The sequence below is a fragment of the Capsicum annuum genome, chromosome 1, assembly GCF_002878395.1.
Source record: "Capsicum annuum cultivar UCD-10X-F1 chromosome 1, UCD10Xv1.1, whole genome shotgun sequence".
Lineage (NCBI taxonomy): Eukaryota > Viridiplantae > Streptophyta > Magnoliopsida > Solanales > Solanaceae > Capsicum > Capsicum annuum.
The window spans coordinates 207,950,975-207,969,071 of NC_061111.1; the positions used below are offsets into that span (position 1 = coordinate 207,950,975).

Below are 18,097 nucleotides of genomic sequence, written 5' to 3' on the forward strand. Positions count from 1 at the left end.
TAATCAATTAATTGGTTGTTGATATTTGTGCGAATCATCCAAATGCTTTCTGGAACCGAAAGAAGCATATTATTTCTCTTCCTTATGAAAATAACTTCAGTGAAGAAAAAATTTCCACAAAATCTTGACCCTGTCAAATGAATACAGAGTTAGTAGAATTCTGCAAGACAGAGATTGATAGTCTTCTGCAAAAGGGTCTTATAAAACCTTCAAAATCCCCTTGGTCTTGTACTGCTTTTTATGTCAATAATGCTGCTGAAAAAGAACGAGGAATGCCTCGACTAGTCATAAACTATAAACCTCTGAATAAACTTTTAAAATAGATCTGATATCCTATACCGAATAAAAAAGACTTACTTTCTAGATTATATGATGCTAATATATTCTCTAAATTTGATTTAAAATCTGGTTATTGGCAAATTCAAATTGATAAAGAACATACTTATAGAACTGCTTTTAATGTCCCCTTTGGACAGTATGAATGGAATGTTATGCCATTCGGTTTAAAAAATGCTCCTTCTGAATTTCAAAAAATTATGAATGACATCTTCAATCCCTATATGGATTTTATCATTGTCTATATTGATGATATTTTGGTATTCTCAAAAACCCTTGAATCTCATTTTAAACATCTGCATATATTTAAACAAATAATTATACAAAATGGCTTGGTCATCTCCAAACTAAAAATAAGCTTATTCCAGACAAATATTAGATTTTTAGGACATAATATTTCTCAAGGTTCTATTGAGCCTATACAACGAACTCTAGAATTTGCTAAAAAATTCTCTGATATTATTACTAATAAAAAAATAGCTACAAAGGTTCCTTGGTAGTCTTAATTATATTTCTCCTTTTTATGAAAATCTGTCTAGAGATTTATCTCCTTGTACGATAGACTAAAAAAGGATAGCAAAACACCTTGGACTTAAGTCCACACTAATTTAGTAAAATTGATTAAAAAACGAGTTCAAACTCTTCCTTGTACATCTCTTACAAACCCTAACTGGTTAAAAATCGTTGAAACTGATGCTTTCAATTTGGGTATGGCGGAATACTTAAACAAGTTAATCCCCATACAAAAACAGAATGTTTCATTCGATTTTATTCTGGTAAATGGATTGAAAGCCAGAAAAAATATGCCACAATAACCCATGAAATGTTAACTATTGTAAAATGTGTTTTAAAATTTCAAGATGATTTGTATAATCAAAGATTCATAATCAGAACTGATGCTCAATCCGTTAAATTTATGTTTAACAAAGACTTTAAACATGATGCCTCTAAATTAATATTTGCAAGATGGCAGGCTCAATTAGCTCCTTTTGATTATGAAATACAATATAAGAAGGGTAGTGTAAATTCTTTGCCTGATTTTCTATCTTGAGAATATCTAACATGAATTTTTACATGTACTTTCTCCCTGAGAAAACTACAATTACTATTATCAAATGCATTCCTTTAAACGAAGATATTCATTTTCTTATCTTAGAAAATCTAGTTCGTGGCCTAATAGAAGAAGATTTATTCCTTAACCACGACGAATTTCTTGATAATGAAATTTATTGGTTTGTTGACTTAAGTGATTAATATTTATAGATATAATGAAGTTCTTTCTACACTTCTTCTTTCAAAATTTCTTAATCACCTTTATAAAGACAGCTCCTTTGAATATGGGCATGCACATGCTCATACTTCGAAAATTCATTAATGATCTTATCACAAAGGACACACTTTATGAAGATCTCTTTGAATATATGTCATGGTATGCTGATTCAATTCCTGATTATTGATGCAGTATGGATCCTCCTTGGCAAATAGCCAAAGGAAGAGGAAGGGGTGAAAGTAGTCAAAACTCTTCATATCAAGGAGGACGAACAAACCCTTCATATTTTGATCAAAAAAATTCTGTATATAGCTCTGTAAGTTCTAATTTTCTTGTATTACAACAAGAAAATAGGACTTTAATTAATTCAAAACTTCTGCAACATGAATCATCATCATCAAAACTCTAATTATTGGCTCTTCCGTACACTTGGAAGATATTCCTGAAGACCATCCATTATATAAACAACTGCAATCCTATCTATCAGATCAACAAAAAACTACAGATTCTTTTACATCTATAGTTCAAGAAAATTTTGAAGATAAACCTTCATATGAAAAATTGGATGCTAGAGAACTTATTTTATATATTGAAAATCAACATATTCCTGATCAAAAAAAATCTGAAGAAGCATGACGAATAGTTAAAAATTATCTTACTGCCAACATTTATTTTACTGGTGAATCATATAAAACCCGAACTTATTATGATATTAGTTCTAACATTCAGTGCAACTTTTGATCACAGCCCCCTCGGAGAAACTAGCCCCGGAGTACATGGATACTCCAAAATAGTAATTAAAAAATTTATTCCTATTGAAGAATGGGTATTTCATCAATGACTCAAAAATCTATGCCAATGGGGCCAATGGGACAAACACTTGCCAATTTCACCTACTGGGATTACATTAAAGCCTTTTCTCAAGTATTATATTATAATAATTATAAGCACAAACACACTTGGTTTATAAAAATTTGTGCTAAAGTATTTGAAAAACCTATTCAAAATTGGTTTATTCAATGGTGGACTCAGCATGGACCCACAGTCAAAATATTACCTCCAGAATATTCCTCTCTGTACCATTCATGGAAAAAATCCTTCCCTTTCTTAACTAAATTATATCTTTCAGAGCATATTTGTAAAATCGATACTATTGATCAAATGTATTTCTACATAGAATTCTCTATCCCTTGGATCCATCGATGGTCAGTGGAAATAGGCTATGACACCCACCAAATTCTTGCTTTATATCGAGTATTCTATTGTAATTTTTGGGACAAATTGCTTCAAAAAAATCCAAATACTAAACTCACCTATGGTCATGATCAAAGAGAGGAAATAGTCAAGAAAATTGTTGAATATGAAAAGACTCCCAAGAAATCAATTTTGGTTGAAGAAAAAAGTCTGAACTATGTTTCTAGGAGATATCTGCACATGATGGAAATAAAATGCAAATGATAGAAGAATATTTATCAGAAGTAAGAGATAAATTACTTCAAACTGTCGAGCAATATTCAGACATCTCAATAAACAGTACCAAAGCAAATACTGAAGATATTACAGATTCTCAACCTCCAGAAATTCTGATAGAAAATGAAGAAATTGAAAAAGTTGAAGCATTCATCAAGAAATGGAAAAGCAAAGACAAGTTATGACTGTCTGACCTCGACATAAGGCCCCTCTACGTTTTATAATAAAGTCTTATGTAATAATAAAATCACTGTGCACAGGGACCCATCCATTACTGTGCAAATATTCTCTTTCTTATTTTTTTATAGACGCCTCATTCTTGCTAGGGAGGCAGGAGTTCTTGAGTTCTCTTCTTTTATTTCTCTAAGCTCTTCCTCTCTCTATATCTCTCTGTGTAACATATTTAAAGATTGTATAAAGAAGAAGCTACTATTTACTACTATTTCAGCCTTGCTTCCGGCTATTAAGGTACATATTTCTTCCTTATTTGTGTGCATTTAATTCAACTTCTACCCTAACCCAGTCGTGACTATATCCGGCTAAAAGGCTTCTTATATCTATGTTGAAGATCTAACTTCGCTGGCATGTTAACTATGAAAGCTCCAGACTCTATCGAAATATAAAAGAATCTTTCTATAGTTTCTTGACTTGGTTCCGAAATGGAGGTACAGTCCAGTTCAATACACTTATGTTAGCCTTGTCTCTGTGACTACGTCTAGTAAGTTATGGCTCTTTAGCCCGTTGTACTGTTACGAAAAGGGCGAATTCTGCAGAATTAGAACTTCTAGACACATGGGTTTAACATAAGGATATTAAATCTTTGACAGGCCCCTTGTTTGGGTAAAAGATTTCATACAGTCATTAAACTATTTGAAATTCTTTTTCATATTTCGGTTGGTGCTTTGGTTTGATTTTTCGACTTTAGCGTAATCCGATATTGTTACATGGTCTGGCAGGTTGAGTGGCATACCCCAGCCCTAAGAGATCCTGTAAATAGTGATAAGAGCATTTATATCTCTTGTTACAGGATTAGTAACAAAAGGATAAGAGATTTGTTTATTTTTATAAGTAGCCTTAAAACCATTTGCATCAATATGTTATATTATATTATATTATATTATATTATATTATATTATATTATATTATTATTATATTATATTATATTATATTATGATGCTAATATATTCTCTAAATTCGATTTAAAATCTGGTTATTGACAAATTCAAATTGATAAAGAACATACTTATAGAACTGCTTTTAATGTCCCTTTTGAACAGTATGAATGAAATGTTATGCCATTCGATTTAAAAAATGCTCCTTCCGAATTTCAAAAAATTATGAATGACTTCGATGGGATGAAATTGACTTCCCCAAAATATGGATTTTAAAATCAATCACTTCTCCAAAACAATTGGCGGAGGATGTGACTAATTCAGAGTTAACTCAAGTAATTGAAAATTTAGATGGACGAATTTGTCTATAATTTGATAATAATCCCCCAGTCTATAGAAATTCTTTTTCACTACCAAGAAGACTTCCTTCTATACATCATATTTCTCCTATAGAACCTGATTATGGTCCAGCTAGGAATCGAGCGGCATCCCTACATACTATTAATTCTGCAGATTCGCATGTTACACCTAAAGGTGTAGAAAAGATAAAAATCAACTCTAAAACTAATACAGTTCAAAATTTTGATAATGAAAATCCTACCCCATCTGAGATGGATTTTGATATCAATTCTGTTTAACTATGATGACACAACTTATTGATTTTAGTCCTGGTTCTCAGGTAAGAAAATATGTTCAGAAAGAATTTTTTTCGATCTCTTAGGCTAGGGCATGCCACTCAGCTTGCCAGACCATATAACAATATCGGATTAAGCCAAAGTCGGAAGACCGAACCAAAGTACCAACCGAAATAGAAAAGAATCTTAAATAGTTTAATGACTGTATGGGCTCTTTTACCCAAACGTGGGGCCTGTCAGAGATTTAATAACCTTATGTTAAACCCATGGGTTTAGAAGTTCTAATTGTGCAGAATTCGCCCTTTTCGTAACAGCACAATGGGCTAGAGAGGCATAACTTACTAGACGGAGCCATAGAGACAAGGTTAACATAAGTGTATTGAACTCGACTGTACCTCCATTTTGGAACCAAGTCAAAAAATTAGAAGGATTCTGTTATATTTTGATAGAGTCTGGAGCTTTCATAGTTAACATGTCAGCGAAGTTAAATCTTCAACATAGATATAAGAAACCTTTCAGCCGGACATAGTCAAGGCTGGGTTAGGGTAGAAGTTTAATTAAATATACACAAGTAAGAAAGAGATATGTACCTGATTAGCTGGGAACCAGAGTGAAATAGTAGTAAACAGTAGCTTCTTCTTTTATTTAATTTTTAAATATGTTACAAAGAGGGATAGAGAGAGAGAGGGAGAGAGTTTTTGGAAAACGAAAGGAGAGAACTTCTTAACTCCTGCCTCTTCACAAGAATGAGGCGTCTATAAATAATAAAAAAGAGAATCTTGCACAGTAATGGATGGGTCCCTGTGCACAGTGATTTTACTATTACAAAAGAAAAAAGCAGAGGGGTCTTATCAAACAGTCATATCTTGTCTTTGCCTTTCCATTTCTTGATGAATACTTCAGCTTTTTCAATTTCTTCCTCTTCTATCAGAATTTCCGGAGGTTGGAAATCGGTAATATCTTCAGTATTTGCTTCGGTGCTATTCATTGAGATGTCTAAATTTTTCTCAATAGTTTGAAGTAATTTATCTCTTACTTCTGATAAATATTCTTCTATCATTTGTATTTTATTCCCGTCATGTGCAGATATACTTCTAGAAACATAGTTAAGTCTTTTTTCTTCAATCAAAATTGACTTTTTGGGAGTTTTTTCATATTCAGCAATTTTCTTGATTATTTCCTCCCTTTGATCATGACCATAGGTGAGCTTAGTTTCTAGATCTTTTCGAAATAATTTGTCCCAGAAATTACAATAGAATATTCGGTATAAGGCAGGAATTTGTTGAGTGTCATAGACTATTTCTACGGACCATCGATGGATCCAAGGGATAGAGAATTCTATGTAGAAATACATCTGATCAATAGTATCGATTTTACAAATATGATCTGAAAGATATAATTCTGTTAAGAAAGGGGAGGATTTTTTCCATGAATAGTACAGAGAAGAATATTCTGGAGGTAATATTTTGACTGTAGGTCCATGTTGAGTCCACCATTGAATAAACCAATTTGGAATAGGCTTTTCAAATACTTTAGCACAAATTTTTATAAACCAAGTGTGTTTGTGCTTATAATTATTATAATAAATACCTGAGAAAAGGTTTTAATATAATCCCAGTAGGTAAAATTGGCAAGTTTTTGTTCCATTGGCCCCATTGGCATAGATGGTTGAGTCATTGACAAAATACCCCATTCTTCAATAGGAATAAGTTTTTTAATTACCATTTTGAAGTATCCGTGTACCCCAGGGGTAGTTTCTCCGAGGGGGCTGTGATCAAAAGTTGTACTGAGTGTTTGCACTAATATATGTTCATAATAAGTCCGGGTTTTATATGATTCGCCAGTAAAATATACGTTGGCAGTAAGATAATTTTTAAGTATTCGCCATGCTTCTTCAGAATTTTCTTGACCAGGAATATGCTGATTTTCAATATATAATATAAGTTCTCTAGCATCCAATTTTTCATATGAAGGCTTATCTTTAGAATTTTCTTGAACTATGGACGCAAAAGAATCTGCAGTTTTTTGTTGATATGATAGATAAGATTGCAGTTGTTTATACAACGGATGATATTCAGGAATATCTTCTAAATGCACGAAAGAGCCAATATTCAGAGTTTTGGATGATGATAATTCATCTTGAGGAATTTTTGAATTAATTAAAGTTCTATTTCCTCGTTGTAATATAGGAAAATTAGAACTTGCAGAGCTATATGCAGAATTTCTTCGATCAAAATATGAAGGGTTTGTTCATCCTCCTTGATATGAAGAGTTTTGACTCCTTCCACCCCTTCCTCTTCCTTTGGCTATTTGCCAAGGAGGATATTATATTATATTATATTATACTATATAACAGGATCTCTTAGGCTGGGGTATGCCACTCAGCCTACCAGACCATATAGTAATAGAGAATTAAGCCAAAGTCGGAAGACCAAACCAAAGCACCAACTGAAATAGAAAAAACTATTAAATAGTTTAATGATTGTATGGGCTCTTTTACCCAAACATGGGGCCTGTAAGAGATTCAATATCCTTATGTTAAACCCATGTGTCTAGAAGTTCTAATTATACAGAGACAAGGCTAACATAAGTGTATTGAACTCGACTGTACCTCCATTTTGGAACCAAGTAAAGAAATTAGAAAGATTCTTTTATATTTTGATAGAGTCTGGAGCTTTCATAGTTAACATGTTAGTGAAGTTAGATCTTTAACATAGATATAAGAAACTTTTCAGCCGACATAGTTACGGCTGGGTAGGGTAGAAGTTTATTTGAATGTACACAAGTAAGAAAGAAATATGTACCTGATTTTCCGAGAACCAGACTGAAATAGTAGTAAACAGTAGCTTCTTCTTTATTTAATTTTTGAATATGTTACAAAGAGAGAGAGAGAGAGAGAGAGAGTTTAGAAAACAAAAGGAGAGAATTTTTGAACTCCTGCCTCTTCACAAGAATGAGGCGTCTATAAATAATAAAAAGGGGAATCTTGCACAGTAATGGATGGGTCCCTGTGCACACTGATTTTACTATTACAAAAAGGAAAAATTAGAGGGGTTTTATCAAACAGTCATGTCTTGTCCTTTCCTTTCCATTTCTTGATGAATGCTTCAGCCTTTTCAATTTCTTCTTCTTCTATTAGAATTTTCGGAGGTTGGGAATCGGTAATATCTTTAGTATTTGCTTCGGTACTATTCATTGAGATGTCTAAATTTTGCTCAACATCTTGAAGTAATTTATCTCTTACTTCTGATAAATATTCTTCTATCATTTTGCATTTTATTCCTATCATGTGCAGATATTATTCTAGAAACATAGTTAAGACTTTTTTCTTCAACCAAAATTGATTTTTTGGGAGTCTTTTCATATTCAGCAATTTTCTTGATTATTTCCTCCCTTTGATCATGACCATAGGTGAGCTTAGTTTCTGTATCTTTTCAAAGCAATTTGTCCCAAAAATTACAATAGAATATTCGGTATAAGGCAGGAATTCGTTGAGTGTCATAGACTATTTCTACGGACCATCGATGGATCCAAGGGATAGAGAATTCTATGTAGAAATACATCTGATCAATAGTATCGATTTTACAAATATGATCTGAAAGATATAATTCTGTTAAGAAAGGGGAGAATTTTTTCCATGAATAGTACAGAGAAGAATATTTTGGAGGTAATATTTTGACTGTAGGTCCATGTTGAGTCCACCATTGAATAAACCAATTTGGAATAGGCTTTTCAAATACTTTAGCACAAATTTTTATAAACCAAGTGTGTTTGTGCTTATAATTATTATAATAAATACCTGAGAAAAGGTTTTAATATAATCCCAGTAGGTAAAATTGGCAAGTTTTTGTCCCATTGGCCCCATTGGCATAGATCGTTGAGTCATTGACAAAATACCCCATTCTTCAATAGGAATAAGTTTTTTAATTACCATTTTGAAGTATCCGTGTACCCCAGGGGTAGTTTCTCCGAGGGGGCTGTGATCAAAGGTTGCACTGAATGTTTGCAGTAATATGTGTTCATAATAAATCCGAGTTTTATATGATTCGCCAGTAAAATATACGTTGGCAGTAAGATCATTTTTGAGTATCCGCCATGCTTCTACAGAATTTTCTTGTCCAGGAATATGCTGATTTTCAATATATAATATAAGTTCTCTAGCATCTAATTTTTCATATGAAGGCTTATCTTCAGAATTTTCTTGAACTACGGACACAAAAAAATCTGCAGTTTTTTGTTGATTTGATAGATAAGATTGCAGTTGTTTATATAACGGATGATTTTCAGGAATATCTTCTAAAATGTACGGAAGAGCCAATATTCAATGTTTTGGATGATGATGATTCATCTTGAGGAATTTTTGAATTAATTAAAGTTCTATTTCCTCGTTGTAATATAGGAAAATTAGAACTTGCAGAGCTATGTGCAGAATTTCTTTGATCAAAATATGAAGGGTTTGTTCGTCCTCCTTGATATGAAGAGTTTTGACTCTTTCCACCCCGTCCTCTTCCTTTGGCTATTTGCCAAGGAGGATCCATACTGTATTAATAATCAGGAATTTGATCAGCATACCATGACATATATTCAGAGAGATCTACATAAAGTGTGTCCTTTGTGATAAGATCATCAATGACTTTCCAAAGTATGAGCATGTGTAGATCCATATTTTGAGGAACTGCTTTTATAAAGGTGATTAAGAACTTTTCAGAGAAGAAGTGTAGAAAGAACTTCATTATATCTGTAAACATTAATCACTTAAGTCAATATCAAACCAATAAATTTCATTTTCAAGGAATTCGTTGTGGTTAAGGAATAAATCTTCTTCTATTATGCTACGAATTAGATTTTCTAAAATAAGAAAATGAATATCTTCGTTTAAATAAATGCATTTGATAATAGTAATTATAGTTTTCTCAGGGAGGAAGTATGTGTAAAAATTCATGTTAGATATTTGCGAGATAGAAAATCAGGCAAAGAATTTTCACTACCCTTTTTATATTGTATTTCATAATCAAAAGGGGCTAATTGAGCTTGCCACCGTGCAAATATTAATTTAAAGGCATCATGTTTAAAGTCTTTGTTAAACATAAATTTAACGGATTAAGCATCAGTTCTAATTATAAATTTTTGGTTATACAAATCATCTTGAAATTTTAAAACACATTTTACAATAGTTAACATTTCATAGGCAACAGTGGCGTATTTTTTCTAACTTTCAGTCCATTTACCAGAATAAAATCGAGTCAAACATTCTGTTTTTGTATGGGGATTAACTTGTTTAAGTATTCCTCCATACCCAATATTAGAAGCATCAGTTTCAACGATTTTCAACCAGTTAGGGTTTGCAAGAGATGTACAAGGAAGAGTTTGAACTCGGTTCTTAATTAATTTTACTAAATCAGTGTGGATTTGAGTCCAAGGAGTTTTGTGATCCTTTTTTAATCTATCATACAAAGGAGCTAAATCTCTAGACAGATTTTCATAAAAAGGGAAAATATAGTTAAGACTACCGAGGAACCTTTGAAGTTGTTTTTTATCAGTAATAATATCAGGGAATTGTTTAGCAAATTCTAGAACTCGTTGGATAGGCTCAATAGAACCTTGAGAAATATTATGTCCCAAAAATCTAATATTTGCCTGGAATAAACTTATCTTTGGTTTGGAGATGACCAAGCCATTTTGTATAATTATTTGTTTAAACGTATGCAAATGTTTAAAATGAGATTCAAGGGTTTTTGAGAATACCAAAATATCATCAATATAGACAATTATAAAGTCCAATAGGGATTAAAAATGTCATTCATAATTTTTTGAAATTTAGAAGGAGCATTTTTTAAACCAAATGACATAACATTCCATTCATACTGTCCAAAAGGGACATTGAAAGCAGTTCTATAAGTATGCTCTTTATCAATTTGAATTTACCATAACCAGATTTTAAATCAAATTTAAAAAATATATTAGCATCATATAATCTGAAAAGTAAGTCTTTTTTATTCGGTATTGGATATCGAATCCATTTTAAAACTTTATTCAGAGGTTTATAATTTATAACTAATCGAGGTACTCCTCATTCTTTTTCAGCAGCATTATTGACATAAAAAGCAGTACAAGACCAAGGGGATTTTGAAGGTTTTATAAGACCCTTTTCCAGAAGACTATCAATTTCTGTCTTACAGAATTCTACTAACTCTGTATTCATTTGACAGGGTCGAGATTTTATTGGAATTTTTTTTTCACTGAAGTCATTTTCATAAGGAAGAGAAACAATATGTTTCTTTCGGTTCCAGAAAGCATTTGGATGATCAGCACAAATATCAAGAATCAATTGATTAGAAATTATTTTTATTTTTTCTTGGACTTTCACTGATTTTAAAGTATCAAAAATATTAATACTCATTAGTTCTAATTGTAAAAAATTAATTTGTTTTTGTTTCATACTGATAAGGGCATTTATATCCCTTGTTACAGGATTAGTAACAAAAGGATAAGAGATTTGTTTATTCATATAAGTAGCTTTAAAACCATTTACATCAATATGTGTATAAGGATAAATAGCATTTATGAAAGGTGTTCCTAAGATAATAGGAGGATATAACTGATTTTTTACTAAAAAGAAGAAGTGTGGAATGCAGACTCTATCTCGACATATATGAGTATTTGGTAATTTATAGTTGATATCAAGAGTATGACCAGATGCAGACTTGATTATGTGAGTTTTTTTTTCAAAATATCTGGTTGGAATTAGTCCTTCTTGAATACAACTAACATCAGCCCCACTATCAATCATAGCAATATTAGTGATAGAAAATTCCTTATTTATTAGAATAGTGCAATTTATATACCATTTATGAGCAGTAACTATTTGCATCATCCCCAAGAAATAATCCCTTTTTAAATCTTCTGTTGGACTAAGTTTATCAATTTCAGAATTTTCAGAGTATTCCAAATTCTTTTCTTTTCCTTTTGAAGTAATAGAAGTTTCAGGGATGTCAATAATCTTTTCTTCAATTTTCAAAATTCTATGATCGGAGATCATATGATTTTGTTTTAAGGAGACAATTTCCTTTTTTAATTGTTCAACTTCGATTTTTAAATCATTAAAGGTAGTAGCTCTACCTGAAGTTTGACTCAACGTAAGACATCGATTAACTTCGGCTAAGGAATATAACATGTGATAATTATCATAAGAGTTTTCTTTAGAAATACTAGTATTAACAGAAGTTTTTTGAGTAGCAAAATTAATGATTTTTTCACAAAGTTTTTCATCAGTAACTTCTTTCAGTAATTCAAGGACATTATCAGCAGTAAGAGTTTGAAAATTTAAATCAAGATCTTCGAATTGCGCTTGAAGTTTATACATCATTTCATCACAATTACAAATATCATTATCATAATCATTACATTTATCAACCTGATTGAGTTCACTATCAGAATTAGGTAATTCAAAATCATTTTCAGATGTAGAATCAGATTCGGAATCAGAGGTATATAATAAATTATAAACTTGGTCATGAACTTCTTCAGAAAGTCCTAAGGACTTGAGTTTTTGTAATTTACAGTTTGGAGCTATATGACCATACTGGTTGCACTTATAGCACTTAATTTTGGCTAACTCTCTTTTTGATCTATTTTTCGTGAATCTGGTAGACTTACGAAAGGATTTTCTAGTTTCACGTTCTTCTTTGGTTCTATGCCTAGAATGTTTATTTCTATAGGATTTATTAGGCTTGGAAAATCTTTGGGTTTTTCGTGATAAGGGTTTATCCATACCAAATTGTTCACAAAAGTCTCCTAATTGGGATTTTTCTCTGAGTTTATCGAGCTTAATTTGTCAGGCTAATTTTAACTCGTTGCAAAGGGCTAAGCCTTCTTGAGTACAAGCTACAATAAGCTGACCATAAGTTTTTTTTGAATACTGGACTTCGCCATAAGATCCTCTAAGTGATTTTCTAACTCTTTCAGCAAATAAAGGTGGAAGGCCATCAATGAATTTAGCTTTCCAATGGTCATACTTACTTTCGGGTAAATCCATAACCCTGCTAAGAAAGGTGTCTTTATACCATCTGAATTCTTCTAAGTGTTTGCATTTTAAACCATTAAGAAGAGTTCTAATATTTTTATACTGATTGGTAAATCTTCCTCCAAAGTATTCAATAATGGTAAGCATAAGGGTATAGACAGCATCTGATCGTCCTGCCTGAAGTGGTCGACCTAGATTATCTTTTCCAGGTTTATCATTGGTGGAATTAAAAATAGCCTCGCGTTTATCGTCGTCTAGGAAATTGTCCCACCAGCCTCGAAGTTGGTCAGTAAATCCCGCAACTGAGCTACTGCCGAACTTCTAGGCTGACAAACTTTCAAAGATGAATGCCCATAACACCATAGGTGAACCCACATCGGAATCAGAGATAAAAGTAAAGAGCTAAGCTTTAACTCAAGGTCACATAATATGCAACTTTTGAAATTCAATATGACCTAACTTGAAAGACAAATTTGTGCGGCTCTCGAGGGAGTTTACTTAATGTATGTTTTACCTATAACATTGATTGACCAAAACAATTTTACTTTCTAAAATTTTTTAAAAAAACATAAAGAATAAACACTTCCTAATATTTTAGAAATTTTATCAAACATGCAATTAGGCTCTAATGAAAAATTCATTATAAGTTGACAATAAATAAACTCTAAAAACGTTTCTCCGCAAGTGGTCCTCTCTACTGATTTTGAGCGTTCATTTTTCACATTGAATGTGAAAGCCACTCACAAGTAAGGCATAATAGCATCGATTTATTATTTAAAGACGAAGGTATGTCTTTTCTAAAAGAAGAATATTTTTATAACCCCACACTTGGTACGCCACTTTTGTTCTTTTTTTTTTTTTTTTTTTTTGTGTTTAAAGAAAAAGAAAAAGAAAAGATTGTGCATAAGAAATATTAAGTATGTTTAATACAAATATTAAGAAACAAATTAAAACGAAATAATAAGTTTTACATATTTATTTTTATGAAATTTAAAAAAGTTTTTCTTTTTTTGTTGAATCTTCTTTTCACGCTTCAGGCGACTTCTACTAGTAGATTGATATTTCCTTCGTTCTTTTTAGTTGTCATAATGTCTTTTTGAAAAGTTAAATAATATAAATTTTGACGAACGTTTTAAAGTGTAAGTTTTCGTTATAGCAATTTATCGTATACTGTTTGAATATCTAAATTTTAATTTTGAAATATCAAATTAATTAATGTAATTTTAGCTTTAGAAATTAGTGAAGTTGATTCTTAGAAAGCCAAACTTAGTATAAAACAAGGTCGTGTCCAAAGACATTACTTAATTTTGCTTAACAACTACTACTATTTAAGTACTTTTTTACTAAACTTTTACAATATTGTAGATTAGACTTTTAAAGGGGCTTTCCGTTGAAAACTACTGCCATGTTAGATCACAAGAAACACATTGCTCCTAATGGTCCCATACATCACAGATTCTTGTTTATGTCAAGTCAAGAATAAAGAAAGCCAACTCATAATCAATGAGAATTACTTGTAACCCACATATTCATGTTATTTTTTTTACTTTTTCTTTGTAACGACGGTTTTCAGATTAATTTGTGTGTATCTTAACTGTTTAAGCAATTATCGCTTATATTTTACCTATATAATGGTATTAGATAATTCATAATTCTATTCATCAAGACTTGAGCATTATATATGCACATTCTTTTGTACTTTTTTAATAACGACAATATCCAAGCCAATTTATGCGTCTCTCAACTATTTTTTACAAGAGAAAACCTTAGCTTAATTTATTAATGCATGCATAAACGGTCTCAAAAAGTTAAATAATGCAGCAGCAGCAATTACAATCCGAGTAGGGAAAACAGAAATTCAAATAACCTTTTGTTACAACGAAGCAGAGAATTTACTAAACCAACTCATTTATATCTCAACTATTCGACTGTAAAATTTTTCCTGGAATCGATGCTAATACCATTACTCTCTCCATCCCATTTTGTATGTCGTCATTTTCTTTTTAGTCTGTCTCAAAAAAAATATTACATTTTCTTATTTGGTAACTAGTTAAAGATATAATTACACTTGTACCCTTATTGATTATACGATCCCACTTAGTTAAAAATAGTAGTAGGACATTCTTTAATTAAGGATAATTTGGTAAACATCACCGAGTCTTTCCTTATTTTTTAAACTTTGTGCAGGATCAAAGTATACCACATAAAATGAGACGAACAAAATAATATTTTATGACGGACGGAGTAATATTTTTTTTCTTAGAATACCACATCACTACATGCATAGCATATGTTTGCTAAGACACTATTTGATCGAGTATTATTATCATTCAACGGAATAAATACCAGCATGTTCATGAAGGTTTACACCCTACCCTACCTTTTCATGCATTTTATGTTTTAATATATAAAGTAGTCATTATTCAAATCAATATAACTATAGACAGAGAAAAAACCCTTCCCCTCCCCATCCACCCCCACTCCCCAACCAAAAACAAAAAAAAAATATGGCCTCTATGATTTTTGCACCACCACTTTTGAGTGTTCAATCATTTGTCAAACTAAGAACAAATTCAAATTACCCTAATTCTTCTTGTTATATTCCTTCATCCTCTAAGGCAAAAAGTTCTCATGTACATTTATCCTACAATAGTAGTTCTCATATTGATTCATTCAAATCTTCATTTACCAAGGGTGATGTGAATTTCTCTTTTCCATTACCAAAATTTCCAAGACTTGCTTCAACGTTATCTCCATCTTTGAATATTATTAAAGCTTGTGGTAAACTAAACATATATCATTTCGGAGCAATCTTTCGGAGTCCCAAGGTAAGAACTTGAATTCCTTTCATTTTATGTTAATGATTTTGAAAATATTCTTAGATATTACCGCATTTGAGCTGAGGATCTTTTGGAAATAATCAATCTTCACGAGGTAGTGGTAAAATTTGTTTATACTCTATCTTTTGCATACCTCACTCATGAAATTTTACTGGATATATTATTATTAATATTAGAATTTACAATATGCGATTAAAGTAAAGTGTTATGCCCAAAAACGAAAATGAAGCAACTACCTTACTTAAGCAATAAGTTTATGTTTCTTTCTCATTTGTTCTTCTTTTGTATATTCTTAAATAATTAGATACTACTACTTTCATTATCTGGCGACAGTGAATTTGACAAATAGATAGTTAAATCAAATTAGATCAATTTAATATTTTTACATTCAAATTTAGATATTTAAAAATAATATAAAAAGTAATATAAGTTGGATGGCTTCTCATGTCAATATGATGAAAAAATACTTTTAAAATATCAATCAATAAATATAAAAATCCATATAAATTGAGACCGAGGGATTTAAATTTTATTTTAATACATTTGTTAACCTTTAAAAATCTTATGTTAATATATATATACACACACATTTGTGCCAAAATAATTAATTATTTCATTATTATACTTATAATTAATTCTTTTTCCCAATTAGTAATGTGCCAATTGTTTGCTATATTTTACAGGAGAAAGAAGGAAAATATATCCATCTTGGTGATGAATACGAAAAGAAGGTTCTGCTAATTGTAAATATTCCTGATAATGGGTATATATATCTCTAATTCTATATTTTTTTTTTCTAAACAACTATCGTGGCCATGTGAAAATAGTCTTTCATCATAAGATTGTTCCCGTAACTCTATTTTGTCATATTTACCTGACATAAAAAATATTTACATGACATAAAAAATATTTATTTTGTCATGTCAATATTCTTTTAAGGAAAAATGGGGAAATATATTTAACTTGCGATTTAAAGCAGATATATTCATTGTTAAAAAGTTATGCATATACCCCCACCTTCTAACAAATGATGCTATACATCCTTGTTATCTAATAACTACAATGACGCATACTTACCCTATTTGTTAATAGATTAAATTATAAAAACTTATTTCTTAATTCCTAAAATATCACGTAGCTTTAAAAGATTATCTCACTCACTTTTTTACCCTTTAGAACCGACCTTGACCCGACCCAACTAAAATGTACACAATTCCTCAATGTTAAATAACCTTTTGAGATATTGATTTCAAAGAAAACTTAATAATTATAGTGAAATATTATTATTTATATGCGTATATAATTACATGTTATTTTTGGTTTTTTTTCTCCATTGCTATATCTGTTCACAATTTTTTTCTTTCAGTTCTAGATGGGCAAGATCGGAAATTGAGTTTCTCAATGGTCTATGTAGAAAATACAGAGACAAATCATCTTCATACGGACCACGTGGTATGATTTTTCACACTTTAATTATCGTTTGGAAAATGGCACTCTTTGTTCCTTAGTTATTAGTAAGAGGGGTGAATTACTATTTTTCAATTTCTCATCGATTACTATATTAGTCAGTCCATTGCAAGAATAATATTGAGAAAGCAAAGCAATTACTACAGTAAAAATGTTTCAAGATAAATTTGACACCAAATATTTTATATGATTGGAATTCAGAATAGGTGTTACATCAGTCCCCTTAAATTGCAAGGGATTCTACTAGCTCATTTTGACGAATAAAGTAATATAACATTTGAGATAACTTTTTTAGCTTATACTTACACTCTCTATTCTTTTCTTTCTTTTGATACGGTACGTCACCATGTTTTTCTCCCTCTTTTATTGATACACAAAAGACTTATGAAGAATACAATATTTAATAAAAGTAGAGCAAAAAATCAAGAGAAGGTTAAGACAAGTTGTGTGTCTCTTCCTTGATCTTCCAAGTCATTATATATAGAAGGCTGAAAAGTAGTCATTGGAAGATCTTAATGTCACGACTCAAATTAGGACCATGATCGGTATTAAGGAAACTAGAACTCCAAAGCAAGCATCATCAATATTCTGCAGAAAATCAGGTAGAGGTTTCCCTATTTTGGGTCTATCAAAAAATTTTCAGTCTCATAATTCAACAGCATATCCAACCAAGCAACACCTAAAATTCACCAATATAATCATCAACTCATTCACAACAAAATAACAATACAAAATACATATCCAAAATATGAGAAGAAGTCAAACACTCCATAAGTCCATAATAACGAAAGAATACTCATGACTCGAATAAGAAAATGACTAAGGAACAACTCTAAGAGTTTCAAAAAAATTGTAAGAAATAAATAAGTCTTTACCCACATGAACAAGTGTGGCGCTCATCAGAAATATGCCAACTCGTATGCTCTAGTTAACGAAATCCTCAC

General features: G+C 31.1%; 1 protein-coding gene across 1 annotated transcript in view; it reads left to right on the forward strand.

Moving 5' to 3' along the window:
• The first annotated feature begins 15,221 nt into the window (after positions 1-15,221).
• LOC107848492 overlaps positions 15,222-18,097 on the forward strand; it is a 44,520-nt gene continuing 41,644 nt past the window's right edge. The window contains exons 1-3 of the mRNA XM_016693271.2: positions 15,222-15,674; positions 16,370-16,449; positions 17,053-17,138. Of these exons, the coding sequence (XP_016548757.1) occupies positions 15,354-15,674; positions 16,370-16,449; positions 17,053-17,138 (487 nt within the window). The 5' untranslated portion in view covers positions 15,222-15,353. The remainder of the gene's footprint in view (positions 15,675-16,369; positions 16,450-17,052; positions 17,139-18,097) is intronic.